We start from the raw sequence: 18620 nt of genomic DNA on the forward strand, positions 1-18620 counted from the left end.
ACTTGCATCTTTGGTTATGTTGTGGAGGAGTTATGGTGCATTTTCATATTAAAAAACACATTTCATTATTTTTTTCTGTGGTGTTACTGCACACACACACACACACACACACACACACACACACACACACACACACACACACACACACACACACACACACACACACACACACACACACACACACACACACACACACACACACACACACACACACACACACACACACACACACACACACACACACACACACACACACACACACACACACACACACACACACACACACACACACACACACACACACACACACACACACACACACACACACAATGCATATTTCTTCATCATATGACCGTGGCGGGGGCAACAGACATATCTGTCAATGTGCAGGCTCATCTCGCTCCAGCACGGGTTATTACTACTCACTCGCAGAGCGTTTGAGTGAGCTGGCGCAAACAGCACTCAGCACAGCTCTGTCCCACTGGGGAAGAGAAGATAATGCACTTCTGAAATATGACCCCCTTCCCTGGCACCACACTCCCACTATGTACATCCCTCTATATATTACAGAACACTATCTGTGCCTGACTCCCACAGTTTGCATGAGTGAACTGATGCTGGCCTGTGCTATGATACAGGATCTGAATGACACCAGTGTAAACTGGAGTTCAGCTCTACATGAATGAATACAAGTTCATTTAAAAAAAAAGCAACAAGGGGCTTCATGCATGATACTGATAGATGATTTTAAGATTCCAGCTGCAAGTGCTGAGTCAACAGTGTCATCTTTACTGTATATTTCATGCTTAACCCCATTAAACGTAACCCCCTTTGTTGTGCTCTTTAAATAAGCTCTGTGTAAAATGGTTAACAACAAAGGCTTGTGACCATAAAATTCAGCTGTCCCATTGATTATGGAGTAATAGCTGGATAAATTAATGTGTTTCTCGAGGGGGGTCTTCACACCTGCTCAATGAATCTAAATCACTCACACAGACGCAGCACATCAAATAACCTGCATTTCTATCCTCATTCATATTTCACACGCCAATTATCGTGTCCTATACTCTGTAGTCTTATACGAACGTCCTCTGGCATGGCGTCTCATAGAGTAAAGCTGGATCAATTTGGAAATGTCATTTTTTGGAGAACGATAATGAAATTCAACTGTCAGGTGGTGCGTTGGAAACGGATTGGAACAAATCTGAAGTCAGAATTAGAAAGTTTAAGGGAACATGCAGTGTGTGTGTGTGTGTGTGTGTGTGTGTTGGGGGGTTGTACCATTATAATTTATTGCAGAGTGAGCCAAAAGCGGTGATGGAACAGTGCTTTCAGAGCTCACATGTTCAATATCCCCAGTCGCTGATAATGCGCAACACTACATCACTGCCATTAAAAATTCAGAAGCTCAATGCAACCAGGTGAACTTGTGCGTCTACACTCACCCAAGCACACAAATGAAAAATCATATATTGATGGTAATGATGATTCTAGCTAAAGTGAATTACATTATGAAGTCAATTACGACAACCGCTCTCCTCAAACCAACTGTTTGAGTTTCAAAAATGTGTATTAGGCTATCGCTTAACATGAGCTCCGGCTTCATCTTGAAGAGGAAGGCATACATGCCACCTCAGTCAGCTAAGCATGTTCAGCTGTTCCCTCACTTTGCCCTGCTGATGATGGTCATTCATAGCAAGGGGTGTAGTATCAATGAAACGTTTTCAGCTGCTGCCATGACAAACAATATCTTTAAGTGGACCCAAGCCAACAAAAGCAATTCCCCAAACTAAATTGTATTCAGTCAGTTGTACCATTTAAATTGGTGAATAAGGGAAGTCAAATTCAAAGCAGTTAAGAGTACTTCATGTAGGGGTATGCAAATAGTATTAAAGTAGGTTTCACTGTCCATGGTGCTGACACTGCTCTGCAGTCTCTCCAGATGCTAAAACACTGGGGAATATTTGCATAAATGTTTTCATACTGCAAAGAGCCATGGTTCTCTTTGAATTTGTTTGTAGCCTGGGCTTATCCCCCTTAGAGACTTTATAAGCATCAACTTACTGCTCCTAAAAAAAGATCAGAAAGTGAATTACACTGTAGATTACATTGCCTCACCAAAAGAGAAGAAGCCCTTACAGTAATATCTTCCCGGAGTGGTAAAGAAATATATACTATCCGGTAAAACTCTAATAGACCGTGTGTTGCCTTCTCTTCTGAATGCATCTTACCTGGTTATTAATGCACAGAGCGAGGTGTTTCCTCTCCCGAGCCACTGCCGGACACCCGCTGCGCAGCCTCGCCTCCTCTCCCTGATACGTGCTCCTGGAAGGACACCGCTCAAGTTAAGACACAAAAAAACTCCCCAAACACTTAATATGCCTTAAATACTCAGTCAGTCAGTATATGAACAGCCTGTACTCGCATCGTGTGCAGCTGCAGAGTACCGTTATGCAGGGATTGAGTCAGTCATCAGTGCATGTCGGAAGCAGCCTGTACTGGAGCTTCTCGTTTGTCCTAAATAAACATTGCCATATAATTGTGACTATAGGATCGCTCGGTGGGTGGAACACTAACCTGTATGTGCCGTTCCTCAGCATGGCGAGCGGTGTCTCTCTTGCGGTCAGACAGATATGAAGTGAACACTTTGAATCGAGAGCAGCCAGAGAGACCAGACTTGGAGAAGAAAAAAAAATCCCCGCAGCCAATGGGACGCTGAGCGTGTGCGCGGTTTTTATTTTATTTTTTATACAGAGCCCATCGCGCGCGTGTTGAGGGTGTCGTTTAACTTGGCGATTGGCTTTAATCGCGCGCATTAATTATTCTGCACGCCTTCTCTCCGGGGAAGGGCAATCACATACTACAGTATCTACAGCCTATTATGTCAGGCTTTTGAAAATGCCTCACGGTGTGCCAATCTGTTTGCTCATATCCTAGATATGGCGTTAATGGTTCACACCACACAGGTGTGGGCTGGGAACAGGAGGTGCGCGCAAGTTGAACAAACACTTGCATTTGGTATTTTTTTTTAACGAAGCACACGTCATTCTTGAACAGCACACTTAAACAGGTGGGCTGCAGACAGGTGAGGTATAAGGAGAACTGGTCCATCTATTCATTTAAGTTTAAGTGACTAAAGGCCTCTAAATTATCAAACCCGAGCTGATCTTTTGAATGGAGGACTTCCACATCTGTCCAGTGACTAACTACTATAAAAGGATCCTTCTACCAGTGTCCTACAGCCTTGTGTTTCTGCTGGGCCTGAGTTTAAACGGCGCCCTGTTGTGGAGCGTGTGCTGTCGCATGCGCCGCTGGAGCAGCACGGTCATCTACATGACCAACCTCGCCGTGGCGGATCTCCTCTACGTGCTGGCCTTGCCCCCTCTCATCATCAGCAACGCCATGGGCGACCTGTGGCCCTTTGGCAACATCATCTGCAAAAGCGTCCGCTTTTTCTTTTTCGTCAACCTCCACTGCAGCATGATGTTCCTCACGTGCGTCAGCGTGCACCGTTTCGTCGGAGTGTGCTTCCCGATCGCTGCTGTGCGCTTAAGGACCAAAAAACTCGCCCTCTTCGCGTCAGGCTCGGTTTGGATCCTGGCCACTGCAGAGATTTTACCGACACTGGTCTTTGCGCACACGGGTGTGATCAACAACATGACTGTGTGCTTTGAAATGACTAACCCGGAGCAATTTAAAGTTTACTTCCCCTATGGTCTGTTTTTAGCCATAGCGGGTTTTCTGATCCCGTTTCTTGTTGTTATCACCTGTTACTGCTCCATCATGACTGTGCTTTATTGTAGGGCCGCGGACAGCATCACGGGGGCGCGGACAGCGCGTATGCGCAACAAGTCCCTTTGCACCCTCTTAGTTGTGTTTCTCATGTTCTTGGTGTGTTTTGTGCCTTATCACATTGCTCGGACCGTCTACTTGTTTGTAAGAGTCTACATGCCCGGAGACTGTCATCTTCTGAACGTGGTCATGATCTCCTTCAAGGTGTGGAAGCCTGTGGTCAGTTTTAACTGCTGCGCAAATCCTCTCCTCTACTTTTGGTGCTCTGATCGGCACCGTCAGAAGCTCCGTGCGTGGCTGTGGAGGAGGAAGAAGAGAGTGCACCCCTCTGTGTGTCTGGTAGATGTAGGCAGGACAAACAGGTCCGGGGGGTAGACCGAATCCATCAGAGGTCTCATAAAGTGCCTTTTATCACGAGTCAGCGGACGGTAATTACATGAGGACAGTACAAACACAGTCTATAAGCTTTGTTTAATAGTTTCTTTTATTATTTTAAAATATAAGAATATGTAGTTGGCATCATTTAACAGGTCACAGAAGTCAATGACTTGTGAGGGATCCGTTTTTTGTACACTACTATAGCTTACTGCAACATATAAACCCAGAAGGGTCAGCAACAAACTGATACTGTAAATACTGAGCTTATAAAAAAGGCAATGATACTGTGGCCAGAGGTGAAATTAAACATTTGAGGATATTGGTGCCCTCTGTCGTTTGCAGAGGGCTGAGTCTCTAAAACGGACCCTAAAACAGAGACAAGGCACCATAAAGCATCAGTCCAATTTTATATGACACAATAATCTGGAAGGAAATAGTTATGTCGTTTCTATAAAAAAAATGTTTGCAGCAAATAGAAAATAACTGAAGATTCAAAAGCTTCAAAAATAACCTCTATGACACAAAACAGATACCCGTTTAAATACCCCAAACAACAGTCAGTCATGTGAAGGTTAAAAATACCTTGAAGGTATAAAAGTGCTACAATATCTTGCAAGCATCTTCTTTTTTAGTGCATACTTGTCTGGAACCACAGTGCTGAATGAAGGGCATCATTTCAGAACACTCCTGTGTGCAAGTGAGGACAGATGGGTAGAGCAGTGGTCTGGGAGCTGAGAGCAGAGAGGACAAGAAAGATTCAGTGAAGGAAAAAAAAAAAGAGACCACAGTTGACATAAAAGAGTTACTTGGGTTTAATTATAGTGTAGCAGTACCCCTCCCCCCCAAAAAAGGGAAACATATTGGCAGTGTCAAGATTAGAGGTTGAATGCTTGAATAAATGGATTTCTCTTTGAATTGTGTCTGATCATACAGTAAGTGCGGGGTGTGTGTGTGTGTGTGTGTGTGTATACCTGTGTGCCAAGCCTTGAGAGGTACCGGTTGCGTAAGCCAAAAGCAGACATGGGTGCTAGTCTAGCAAGCTCACCCTCTGTCATATCCAGCAATCCCCGCTTACTGCGTCGCCTTTTAATCCTACAGGAATAATAATAATGCAGTCGTCTTTATCATCTCTAAAGCCAGCACTAACATGAGCACTGCAGACAGGATTATTCAGCCAAATCTTTTGCTGCTAAAGTATGAGCAAATAAAGTATTACCATACCAAAGAAAAGCTGTACAATAACAGAGAATTCAAATGTTTTCAAAATTGTGTTTAATAAAATCCCATTGTTCCATTAACAACGTGGTATCAAATGTGCTTTGGTTCTACAAAAAGATGATTTTTAAGCGGCATTCCTTCCAGCCTTCGATTGTACAATGGATTTTCTGTAATTTCTCAATCATATAATGTCTTGTAAACAGCTCAACACAACAAAAATATTCTCAGTTAAGCAAATACTACCCCGCTGTCACAACACCATAGTGCAAATGAGTGACAGGTGAGGAGAACACATTTTTCATGTGCTAACGATATCTTACCCTAATGCTACTGACTGTCTTTCCTATATTTGTGTAGGGCTTTAAAGAGTGACCTAACACCAGATTTAAAAGCGGAGTTAGTCTGTTTCACTGTGCTCTTTGGCACGTCACACAGTAATGTCCAAGTGTACTGGTGCACTCTGAAGTGCACTTGTACATCACCTCAGCAAAGTGGGAAGTTGAACCATGGGAGGTCATAAAGGTATTAGGTTACTCCTAATATTTTGTTGACTTATTTTCCCAACTGAGGTAGTGAGTCAGCCGCAGTCTACGACACTGAAAACAACACAGGGAGATAGATCTCTTTCCACATTACTGGAATGGTGAGAGTTAAACAGAGTGCATAGATATTTTGTCTCAATGTTCAGATGAAGCAAGCAACAATTTGGGGACAGTGCTTACAACAAGTTAATTACTTGAGCTTGATAAATGAGCAAAGCGCAGTTCACAAAACATAATTAATAAGTGGAATTGATTTTTTTTTTTTTAAAAGGTCACGTTTATAAAACACTTTGTAAAAAGTTAAAACTGCGAATGCAATTACAGTGCTGAATACATTTCAAAGTGAGCCTCTCTTTCTTATCTTCCTTATCATTATACATAGTAATGTGCCATTTGATGATATAACAAAAATTAAATCTTCATGAACCTCTGAAACCAGCGGAGAGCAGATAAATGAATTAAGAAATAAAAGAATAGAGCAATAAAGATTTTAAAAATAAAGAGCTATGCTCTTTTTGAGATTTAAAACCATTAAAGCTCAATGATGCATATGATTACAATTGAATATGAACTCACTAAAGAAAGTCCAGTAAGGAGGATTTCGGTTGGCAATTATTGTGAAATGCTGACAACTGATATGTACATAAATGAACTGCTGAGTTGTCTGCAATAGGGCAAGTAACAGAGTCCTTCTTAAAAAGCTACTTGTAAAAAGAAAATTATAAAGACATATTTAAAACACCCACATTATCCCTATATACATTTTAAACAATTGAACCAATATAGGAATCCTATATTGTGAGTTACATTTGCATGTCATTAAAATCAAGCACTATTTAACATATTTAAGCACCTTTAAGAGCACGCGTGCACACACACACACACACACAAACACACACACTCACGCACACATGCACACACACGCACACGAAGATTAGAGGAGATGAAGTCAGTGAGAGTTCAGAGAGGAACTACAGAGTCCAAACGTTGTCATTTGTCAGTGTCTTGACAGGGACATAAAAGCTTTAACTACAAGGTTGGTTATGTAACGACCAGGGCCAGACAGTCAGTTCTGATGGGAAGAGCCACAGGTGACAGCACTGGGTGGAGTCAGTAGTGCAGTCCCGCCCCATGGCAGTTGATTGACAGCTCTGGGGTGGACAGTGCAGCCAGCTGGCTCTGAAGCCCAGGACTATATGTGTTTCTTCAACATCATCATCATCATCTGGAAAATATCAGTCACAGAATGGACCAGAACATATTAGTCTGTTTTTCCACACAGCATAAACCACATATAACATATTAGGTATGCAGAATACACAGATCAATTAATAGAGATGAACAGAATACTGGGGAGGCCATCAAAAGAAAAAGTTCACTTTTGGTCCATTACCACTTTTTATAACTGGTTCGTAATAAGTTAGGGTAACCCTGATAGGACCACATAAGACAACAACGGGTTATTTATTTTGGAATTTTGGCTGTGTTCACACCTGTAGCTTGGACAGGTTTCTTTCTCTTTAAATTTGAATACATTGAAATAACTCAACATTGACAGTGATAATTGACACACTGTACCTCATTACCAGCAGGGCCAGGAGCAGTTTTGCTGGAACAACCGCTCATGAATAAGTTCAAGGCCAATCAGGCAGCATAGCTATTAAAACACCCCTCATTATAACCTTGTTACGCTCCTGAACCTTGTAAAAGGAGTCGTAATGCAGTAAAATGCAGCATGATTCTGCAAATCAGAATGCAAGTGATGTGGTTGGAGCTCCGAATATAGGATGAAAGAACAAATCCATAAAAACATCAAGTGAGTGTAAACATTACATTGAAAACCATAATTTGCCCTATAGACTAGAACAAAAGAGAAAATCTACCAACTACAGTAGATGTGGATTAAACTGACTACAGCAGGTTCAGCTAAGGGCACATCCAGAGTCAATCAGTACAGAAGTTCACACAAGTACAGTATTTCAGAATACGCCTGTGCCACTTGATTATGTGAGTGGGTCGTTCATTGTGCTTCTGAGATGCTTGTCTAATTGTTGGGTAAGTAGGCGGAAAAGCAGTGATGGAATATTGAAGGGTCAAAGCTACTCACTCTGCTTCTGAAGTGGCTTCATTCTGGAGTTTGGCTCTGGCTGCGGCTGACCGGTTCAAATCTCCTCCTGGAACAAAAGAGAGTAAGAGGTGAGTGAGTCTGGTGGTGTGCTGAAGAGCACAGTGACAAGATGTCACAGCAGAAAGGAAGTTTTGGGAGAGTCTCCAGTCTTCTCTTACCTCTGAGATAATCCACAAAGTACAGCGTCACCACTGCCATCAGTGCAACTGCGAGAAAAAATAGGGGGTGGGGGCAATGTCGGAAAATCACTGACAATGTCACTCAAAAGTGTCTCACAGGAGTTGGAAAGACTGTAATCTCGGAAATCCACACACAAACAGAAAAAAAAATACTGACAGCAGATGCACACGCAGAAAAACACTTCCAAAAACAGGTATCCTCTGGTGTCTAGGATGGCTCCTGCTGCCATGGCAATGAGAGCGAGTCCCAGGTTCTGGATGGACTGCATGCTGGTGAACGAAGGCAGAGGATTGACGTCAGCGTCATTGAAAAAATAACATTTTCAGTAATAACTGTTTGTTTTAACTGTGCATACGTATGTATGATCAATGTTGCCATTACAGGTACATACAAGCCATAGGCTGTCCCCAGCTGATGCTCAGGTACCACAAAGGCCACCATGGGCCACAGTGCACAGGCCAGTAAGGAGTAGGAGACACCCAGTAGGGACTGGAAAACAAGAAAACAAAACAACTTAATATGTTTTTCTCCATTCGTAAAGCAAACTCCTACAGCCATCTGGTTAGAGTTTAATAAAGTAGTTATTACATTAAGTAGAAATACAATCAGTGATTTAATTAATTTACATGCACAATTTTATTATCTCTACCAACTAAGGCTGCAGGTACACTCCACATTTAAATTAGGTGTCTCCACAGCAAATTGACAGGTTTGCATCTAAAGTAGTACCACAGTTCAACCACAACTTTAAATTCACTTTGTGTTTAGAGGAACTTGTATCCACATCCTCTTTGACCCACAGTTCTACCATCTATCTTGAACCCCATTAACCTAACAGCCCCCCATGTGAACCTACTGACATTTAGAGACTATGTGCAATTCCTTCACTTACTCCATCCTACATCTGTTTATAAAATATACACACTACACTTTTGTTGGTAGTATAGTGCAAAATGTTGCCGGTAGAGCTGCACAATACATGTTTTTTTAATCATCATTCAAATATCAACTTCCTTAATAAATACATTGCGAAAGACATTTTGAGTTAGTTGAAAGAGCGTATGAGTAGAAAACATTCCTTTTCATATTGGTGCCTTTTCTGTTCAGTTCAAATTTTTCAATAAAAGAATGTTGGAAATAAGTTCTTTTCAGTTTTTTTAATTCAACAATAAATATTTTGTATTTTAGCAGTATACTGAAAGCAGCAGAACAGAAAGGCATTACTGAGTACACTTTACACTATATCTGTTTCTTTATAGTAAGCAATATTGTTAATCAGGATATTCATAATCGCATATCACATTTCTTCCTCATATCGTGCAGCCCTAATTGCCAGGGGTATTACCATGGCGATCCATGGGTTCCAGAAGGTGAAAGCCAGCATCATGTGAGCGGCGAGTGTAGCGACCACAGCAATCATTACCCAAACCACATTCCTCCCCGTCTTATCAACCAAGAAGCCAAGAATTGGAGATGCAGGGGCGGAGATGATGTACACAATACTGGGAAAGATAGAGAATGGAAGTCATTTTTTTAGGACTGTAATCTAGACAAATCTAAATGTCATCCTAAAGTTTAAACTGGCTCATGACAGAAATCTGAGCAAATAAAATCTACCTGCAAAAGTCAATCTTAATGTGTTCAAACCAATTCATTTGGATTACGTTATATCAGATTGTAAAAGTCTTGTTCACTGTTTCAGGTAGCTCAACATGAGCTCAAACACTGCCACACTGGAGAAGTAATTTGACCAGTCATCCATTAAAATAAGAAAAATACAGCCCACAAAGGAAATGAAAGACACATCAGCAGCAGCAGGCTATAATGGTGTTAGCGCCTTGGGGTAGATTGGTCTCAATGGCCTGTTTCATCTGATCTGAGTTACCTGTTGACAGCTCTGGCTTCAGCTGGTGAGAAGTTGAATTTTTCAATAAAGAACACTCTGTAAATAAAAAAGACAAGATGTTGGGTTAACAGCACAGAGTGCAGCTCAGCCTTTATATTGACGTGACCACAACAAGGAGAGAAATGGAGTTGACCCTCGCAGTAGGTAGCTCTCCATTTTCCATACATCGTTTTCTGCACCATTTGCATAACAAGTATTTGCACTGTACGCACTGACCCTCAGTGGAAAAAACAGGTCAGTTGCTAAGTGATTTGAGAGTGCCTTTCAGAGGAGGAAACACAGGTTGCGATAGCCTCAATTGGTTTCTTTCACTGCAAACCCATTTGTCAAACCTCTTTCCATTTCTGACTCCCTCTCCCTCCCTTTGTGGTTCGATGAAAACACAGCATTGTAAGGTTGCACTGTTGAATCTCTGCTCAGACAAAGGCATTGTACTGACTTAATCGACTCTTTAATGACTCTATACAATTCATACCACGCAATTTCACCATAATACCATCTTGAAGTGAAGTTAATTTCTCTTTGCTGAAGGACGAGTAATGGTCAAGATATTTTCATCAAGGGCTATTGCAAAATGTAGTTCCTCTTTTCAGAATTAGTATGTGATTATAGCATCACTAACTTTTCTCTGTTTGAGTGAGGGTTTGTGATAAAAAAAAAAGAAGAAAAATCACCTTTGTGAGCAGTGGTGGCAATTGGAGTTGCAGATTTCACATATGTTACCTCCTTATGACCATTCTTGCATTAATTACTCACAGAGAGTTGCCTAGAATTCATGAAGAAAACATTTTATGGCATGCCTCCACGGTGCCTATACTTTGAAAAAATAGCAACAGCAAAGCTATATCAAGACATCGGTTAGAAACTCTCACACAACTTGTGCAGTATAATCCTATCTCGCTTAGCCGTCGTATGATCAGTACTTCCCAAACCTTTTTCGATAAAACCTACAGCATTAGAAGCGCGTAACTGTAATATTACTTTTTCCAATAACGATTTGTTTAATGAATTAAAACTAAAAAAATAATTTAAAAAGTTTATATTAGAGTAATATTACAATATAATAATAATGTTACCCCTCCAAAAAACATATTGTTACAACGTTACTTATTGTCACTGATTTAAATATAAAAATGCAATCCTGGACAGATTTTTACTTTTCTTTTAAATCGCAAACCAGACTCATAGTTGCAGAACGTTTACATTCAGCGGCTTGAAATACATAATCATGACTTTGCTTTTGTTGAGAAAAAAGATAAGTAAGAACATCGTGGTCATATGTAAATTGTGGGCGGGTGACAAGACTCTCCACTGTGAGAAACACACCTTCAAACCTCCTGAAACCTGCTACAGCAGCACAGCAACGTAAGGCTGGTGGGAAAACTCCCCAAAATGTTGAGCCCTCTGCTGCTACTGCAGAGGAGGAGGAGGAGGAGGAGGAGGAGGAGGAGGAGGAGGAGGAGGAGAAGGAGGAGGAGGAGGAGGAGGAGGAGGAGGACTGTAGCCCCTCAGTGGCTAAACAACCAAATTTGGATTTTAATCATGGTCGTTGACAGCAGGCGACAACTGACAAACAATTAATGAAGCTTAATCCTGGATATGTGATGGATAATATGTTGCCCATCTCCATAGTTCTCTGAAAACTTACCGCCTTTCAGACAGATCATTGAAAAAATACCGACCACAGGTACCAGAACACTCCCAGGTAAAAAATCTCTTTCAAGTAATCTGGACAAAGAACACACTCTGATGGAAGCTGAGCAGAAGAAAGCTTTCAAAGATATAGACATTGTCTCTACTTTTAGCCTACTTTTAGTGCAGCGTTTTTCAACATTAGCCTACTATGTCAGGTTAGTTAGTAGTAGAAGTCAGGTAACTTTTTGCCTTCAAGCCAACTCCAATATCACAGCATACAGAGAGCTCTTTAACGGTTCATTTCCAGGACAAACAGGACATGATTGGGGATGTTTTTAGTGTAACAAATTACTTGTCTCATTGAGTAATAAGTAAAGTAATAATATTATTTTTGAAATGAGTAATCAGTAATTTATTAGGTTTTTTGAGTGACAAGCCCAACAATGCCCACTTGTGGAGGCACACTACTCATCCGTGAGGACCCGTTTTGATATTTTTAAGCTGATTTTGTTCTGCTTAATTATGCTGCTATAGGCCTAGTCTGCCGGGGGAATAATACTTTTCCAGATACTCTGAGCTTCTCTTCTCTGTCTGTATCATTCATGTCTCATCAATGCATGTTACTAATTCAACTTCTTCCCCGCTTTGTCGTCTCGCAGATCTCTGCTGATCGTGGTGGTGGTGCCTGCTGCCGTGGTCCTGCATGACGCTTCCTGCTACTTTTATAATTCATAACCTTAGCTGTGCTTGTTTCTACTATTCTGCTGTATTAACTGCCATAACATATAAGTCATATTCACATTACTATAGATATTATTATAGTTACTGGAAGTGTGTCTGTCTCTGTCTTTGTGTCTGTCTTTGTCTCTCTCTGTCCATCTGTCCGTCTTTTATCTCTCCTTTTCTTCCTCCCCAACCGGTCAAGACAGATGGCCGTCCTCCACAGAGCTGGGTCTGTCCCACGTCCCTGCCTGTAATAGGGAAGGTTTTCGTTGCCACCGTACTCTACGGGAAAATTGTTGGGTCTATGTAAATCATAAATAAGTCATAGAGTGTGGTCTTTACCTAGTTTGTGTCCTGAGATAACTTTTGTTATGATTTGGCACTATAAATAAAATTGAATTGAATTGTATTGAATATAGTTTTGCTGTTGTTAAACCTTGACCACTAATGTATCGAGACTTTTCTCAGTTTTGTGATTCACTGTTCAGCGTGGAGGCATGCGACAATAAAAGTTTTCTCCATGAATTATAGATAACACTGTGCTTAATTGATATACAAATGGTCGTTTGGGCGAAGTAGTCTTTTAAATTAGAAGTTTGGTGATATTCATATCAATAGTCAATCCCACATACGCTGTCCTGCTACCATGCTCACTAGAGCACCACGTGTGTAGTAATACGCAGCGGGAAAAGCCTACACCTTTTTCTCCTGTTTGAGCTTGGTTTGCTATAAACTACTATAGCTGGGACATTGCGTAGCCTTTAAAAAAAAAAAGTGAAACAAAATTGTTTATTTACAGTAGTCTCACAATGTATGGAAGTCAAACAACATTGGTGGTTAGAATCTTATCGTAGGATTCGTTGCCATAAGAAAAATAGAATCAGTGGTCCCTTAATCAGATGATCCACACCTGTACTATCTATTACAACAGTCCTGGTGTTGTACTATATTATACTGAGAGGTGTTTCTAATTTTCTGTCCTTCCATTTACATACATGAGTCGGGCAGAATATTAATATCACTTCTGAATACAATGCAGCCCAGTTCAACACCATCACTTCACTATGACCCCAGTCCTAAAACATAATGAATGAACACTTCCGTGAGAGTGTCAAAAAAAACTGAACATTATTGGCGCTATAAAAGTCATCTTAATGGTAGAGCAGTTTTATGGGACTGCGTTATATTGCCGAGGTGTACCTAATAAAGTGAGCAATGGGTGGGTAATATTATAAAATATATTTATTATAATGTCAGTTTTATCTTTTAATAATAATATTGTACAACACATAAACCCTGCAAAGCTCTGGTTTAAATACAACAGGCCAAGTATAAGCATAAAATAACATGATTTAAAGTAAACTAAATGTACAAATTAATATAAGGATGGTCTAGTCATATACTAAAAATTGAGTGAGAAAGATGAGAGGCACTGACTTTTGTTATACAGATGAGACAATGTTCTAGGTGTATAGCTTAAGTGGTATAAATTTGTGTGAGGACCACTGACGGAAAGTTTGTGTGTGTGTGTGTGTGTGTGTGTGTGTGTGTGTGTGTGTGTCTTTACTCACTGTCCCAGTCCAATAAAGGGGAAAATGGCGACATAGTAGGCCACACAAATAATAAAGATGAGCCACAGGGGGAAGGGGAAGTCTTTCACGTCGGTCAACTTGATCACCTCACCTAATATGTAAGAATAACACACACATGCAGATCAGACAACAACTGTAAAAGATGAACAGTTTCCCTGACAAAAGAGGAATTTAGTTGAAGCAAAAATTACACCCCACACTAAATTGAACGGTTTCTGTCTTTACAAAGACGCCACACCGCAACTGAGAAAAATGCTGTACACAACGGTTCATGTTCATTGTTCATAACAACAAAAACAAAACGTGGCCTTACACTCTGTCAAGGTGCACACTAACTTAGGGAACCACTGTAGTAGTTATTGACAGATCAGGTCAAAGAGGAAAAACAAAAGATAAAAAAGACACAATCTTTGAATACATTACCTGTCTTTCCTTGTTCCTTATGGAGGATTTTTTCTGCTCTTTTGTCGAGGAATCCCAACACCAACGCGCAGAAGAGTGAAAACAGGCAGGTCACAGCAGCTAAGGAGAGAAGAAAGAAATGAAATGACATGAATACATATGGAGGAGAAAAAAATGCAGATTCATGTCATTTAGTGATTCAATTATCAAGTAGTTCAAATGAGTTTGCCTGACGTGAGGGCACATATTTCCTTTCAACACATATAAAGCGGGGAGGAGAAGAGTGAGTTGTGGTCAAGCAGCTCTTCAAAATATAAGTCCTCTGCAACTTTCATGTCGCTATTGTGGTGAACAAATGCACATGATCCAAATATTAAGGGGGGACATATCCTCTTCGTTCACCCCAGATTCAGCACCCACAGCCTGATGACTGATCATTGAGTCTATTGTTCATATGAATTGATCTCAGATAGTCAATTTAACAGTGGCAGTGGATACAGACTATAAGAAAACACACAACTGCAAGGTGTGCAAAACTGAAAGCACTCTTAGCATAACTAGGAAGTTACTCTAGAGTAAATTAGAAGAAGTGACACTTCATGTAACTCGTCTGCAGCAGCCAGCAGCACTTTTAGTTCTCTACACCACTTCTCTCCACGTCTCTGCTTGCTGTGTTTGTTATCTGAGATCATTAGTTACAGAGAAAGGATCCCGTAGCAGAGACCGAGGTAAAGCACACGTAACCGGATTCTTCATGTTTAACACTTGAAAATTTCAAGTCCTCCCCTTGAGTGAGGCATGTATTGGTAAATGGAGTTGTACTTAATGTATATAGCGCCTTTCTAATCTGTTGTCTACTCAAGGTGCTTTTACACTACTTGTCACATTCACATTGATGGCAGAGGCTACTTTCCCATCATCTAATATAATCCAAACCACATTCGAATACATCGCCATTCACATCCAATGCGCAGCACAGGGAGCAATTTGGGGTCCAGGACACTTCGGCATGTCAACCAGAGGAGCCAGGGATGGATTCGATGATCTTTCTAATGCGTTTGAGCCACAGCTAACCTCCGTACCTCAAGCAAAAGCAAAATTGTATGACTTTTATTTACCTATCATGAGTGATGCACCTAGTGCGGTGTATCCAGGAGAGCCAACCAGGTCTGCGACTCTGCTGTACACCCAGCCCATGATGTTCATGTTCACTGTGCTGCCCTTGAGATGAGTGGAGAAGAGGGTGAATGGACTTAAATCTGAAGCTTGGTAACTTTCTGTAAAAAAATATGTATTTTTTTCATATTTGTTGAAATTGACACTATATTCTGACAGCATAATGAGACAGACAGAGGTATCTTTACCTCTCTCTGTCTGCTCCTAATGTCATGTGCTAGTTCCACTGCACCAGACCGACAACCAATAAGAGTGATGGAGTCTCTGATGCAGCGTTAATGACTGCTCATGAACTCAGATCAAACTGTGAAAATAGGCAGCGCTGATCATATATGAATCAAGTTACTGTATTGCATACTTCTCACTTAATTTGTTTTCAGAAACTATATTACCATTTCGCTGTAAAGTGAGAATGTTCATCCGGCCGGTCAGTTGGTGGGCGAGGCTAGTTTAGACTCGACTTCACAAAAGTTCTCATTTTAGAACCAAACAGTACATTTAAAAACTTTTCTGAAAACACTTCATGCAAGAAATAGGCAATACAGGAACAGAACCTTGATTTGAATTAGTTTCACAGTTTGTCCAGAGTCCAGAGCAGTCGTTTACACAGCACCAGAGACTCGCTCAGCCCAAGTGGCTTTATACTCCGGCCATGTTGGAAACTGGCAGAAGTCATTAGGAGCACACAGAGAGGGCTCTGGGAGCAGACAGGAACAGAAAATGGAGCTAGAGATACATTTCTTTTTCACGAGAAGTCTATCTTATTGTGCTTTCAGGATATAGCAACAGTTTAAATATGGAAAAATAACATATTTTTCATAAAAAGTTACCAACTTTAAAAAGGCATACATTCACTGTATCAATGACACAGATTTTACATAGCAGGCTCAAGTCAAAAAATGCCATCTTCCGTTGGCAGTGTCCTTACCAGGCGTGCCATGCTGAGCTGAAGGCCAAACACCAGATTGAGCTCCTTTCCTTTGAACCAGTTGACTGCATAGGTGTTCTGGGCCACGGCCAATGACTCTCCTCCAATACTGCCCGGGGAAAAAAGAAACAGGGAGAGAAAGCGCGTAAGCTAAGCGATACCAACCTCAGCCTAACGTGTTGTGTAATGTATGTTGGTAGCATGCATATGTAACGGTGACGAGAACTGGTCACTGGTAGATTGTGTGTTGTAACATGAACAGGTTTTATCACTATGGCAAAAATGATAAGCTCACCCAAATACGAAACGTCCAAGTTCCATCAGCCAATAACGATTCACCAAAGCTCCAGTAGCAAATATTAGCTGTGCAGAGTGGAAAAGGTAATATGCAACAAAAACAACTGCCATCCATTTTCTGCCCCTATTGATTACCATTGGGCTAGATAATAATAAATAGAATGGCATGTCTATGTTGGTAGCCTACTTATATTCTCTCTTTCATAGAATACCTTCAAAGTAAACGTACCTGTCCAACACAGACAAAGAGGGAAAAGATGATGGTTCCCAGCCTATAAACATGAAAAAAAAACGACAGATGACCAAAATAACAAGCCCAAAAGCTGAAACTTCGCTTTCACGACTAATACTGAATTCTTAATTGATGTGACTTATTTTTCTCTGTACCTGATGCCAAAAACCCTGTCAAGTAGGAATCCCCCGAAGAAGCAGAGGACCACATTGGGCCAAGAGTACCAGGCATACAGCTGCATGAACTTTGCAGTGTTCAGGTTCAGATCCTAGTACAGTCAGGAAGGAAGGAAGGAAGCTCATCAGTTGGACACTTGACCTGTTTTGGTTTTAATTTCCACCATGGGACAAATAAATCCTTCTTATAGCAGCACTTAGGAGTGGGAGTCATTCGATAGTTCCGATTTGATTGTTTTGCAGATTTTCCTCTCTGCACAGTTGTGCTGCTGGGATATTGTTGTCTATTGTTGCATTTATGGTGTAACGCCTGGTGTACAACCTTGCATTTACAGACGATGAATTTACCTGGGTGACTTGAGTTTGAAGTGCAGCCGGGTTGTCATAACAGAAGTAGCTTCCTGGAACAAATGAACTACATTAACAGACTATATAAACAATCATACTGCATTTCTTCAACTTCACACGAGCTACGATGGGCAACAACACTATAAATGTTTTCTTTTAATCGAATGTAACTTCTTGAACTCAGTGACACATTTACTCTGCAAACCATTCAGGACGTTTAAGGAAGTTAGGGGATTTTAATGCTCACCGAATCCCAGGAAGCACATGAATAGCAGGACAACCACTCGGTGTAGTAAGTGGCTGGGGTCGCAGATGGCCGGCATCGATCTGCCGGGTCCTCCATCAGTCTGTCTCCCCTCGTCCTCATCCCCGAGCAGACTCTGCCGCTCCTCATAGTCCGCCATGTTCGTTTGTTTGGGATTTTTCTGAGAGGAAAGTTGACGGCAGTGAGGAGGACGGGGATCGATCACATGACCCGGCAGGAATGTCACGTGGCGTTAGCCTTGTAGCCTATTAGCTCTCACCATCCGGTATGGACATAGAACAAAGAAGGTGGGCATGCGCCAGTCGAGAGCGCGCCTCGCGGGAGCGCGCACAGCGGCAACCCCAACATTAGAGACGTAAGTGCAAGGGGCCCGCAAAATCGTTTTTATATTTATATTTTTCCAACGTTTTTCTTTCAAAAATATGTCTGAAAATATACATTAACATGAATGCAACGTATTATCAGCAAAGCTAAATTTGTGAAAAAGGGTAGGTCATGCAATTGAGCTGAAAAATTCAATGTGCCTCCCAAATAAATGTATGTTTCACATAAACATATTATGTGTAAATATATGAATATGTTAATAATGTTAATGTAATATCTTAGTATTGTATGCACCAATATTGTATTTTTACTTACTACAAATTATTTTAGGATTACTCTAGGGACAGAGAGAAGGGGCTATACTTTTATATGTACTGC

At 41.1% G+C, this 18620-nt stretch overlaps 3 protein-coding genes across 3 annotated transcripts in view; 1 reads left to right on the forward strand and 2 right to left on the reverse strand.

Annotated features, from left to right (window-relative positions):
• The window catches only part of schip1 (schwannomin interacting protein 1), a 223477-nt gene extending 220876 nt beyond the window's left edge, over nucleotides 1-2601 (reverse strand). The window contains exons 1-2 of the mRNA XM_083913704.1: nucleotides 2578-2601; nucleotides 2232-2325 (exon numbers count right to left, since the gene is read on the reverse strand). Of these exons, the coding sequence (XP_083769830.1) occupies nucleotides 2232-2325; nucleotides 2578-2600 (117 nt within the window). The 5' untranslated portion in view covers nucleotide 2601. The remainder of the gene's footprint in view (nucleotides 1-2231; nucleotides 2326-2577) is intronic.
• Nucleotides 2602-3174: 573 nt separating this feature from the next.
• Nucleotides 3175-4167, forward strand: LOC310947460 (P2Y purinoceptor 3-like; the record flags this gene model as incomplete). The annotated part of the gene is made up of 1 exon (XM_083914247.1): nucleotides 3175-4167. One exon carries the CDS (start codon nucleotides 3175-3177, stop codon nucleotides 4165-4167), a length of 993 nt encoding a protein of 330 aa, XP_083770373.1.
• A 1152-nt stretch (nucleotides 4168-5319) lies between these two features.
• Nucleotides 5320-18110, reverse strand: mfsd1 (major facilitator superfamily domain containing 1). The gene is made up of 16 exons (XM_083914082.1): nucleotides 17901-18110; nucleotides 17654-17706; nucleotides 17285-17397; nucleotides 17127-17169; nucleotides 16896-16963; nucleotides 16601-16709; nucleotides 15615-15717; nucleotides 14518-14616; nucleotides 14074-14185; nucleotides 10124-10180; nucleotides 9584-9740; nucleotides 8630-8727; nucleotides 8395-8507; nucleotides 8217-8264; nucleotides 8038-8104; nucleotides 5320-7155 (listed from the first exon to the last, which is right to left on the reverse strand). The coding sequence occupies exons 1-16, from the start codon at nucleotides 18055-18057 to the stop codon at nucleotides 7152-7154; spliced, it is 1401 nt and encodes a 466-aa protein (XP_083770208.1). The 5' UTR covers nucleotides 18058-18110; the 3' UTR covers nucleotides 5320-7151.
• Between the last annotated feature and the right edge of the window lie 510 nt (nucleotides 18111-18620).

The sequence above is a fragment of the Echiichthys vipera genome, assembly GCF_963691815.1.
Source record: "Echiichthys vipera genome assembly, chromosome: 5".
NCBI lineage: Eukaryota > Metazoa > Chordata > Actinopteri > Perciformes > Trachinidae > Echiichthys > Echiichthys vipera.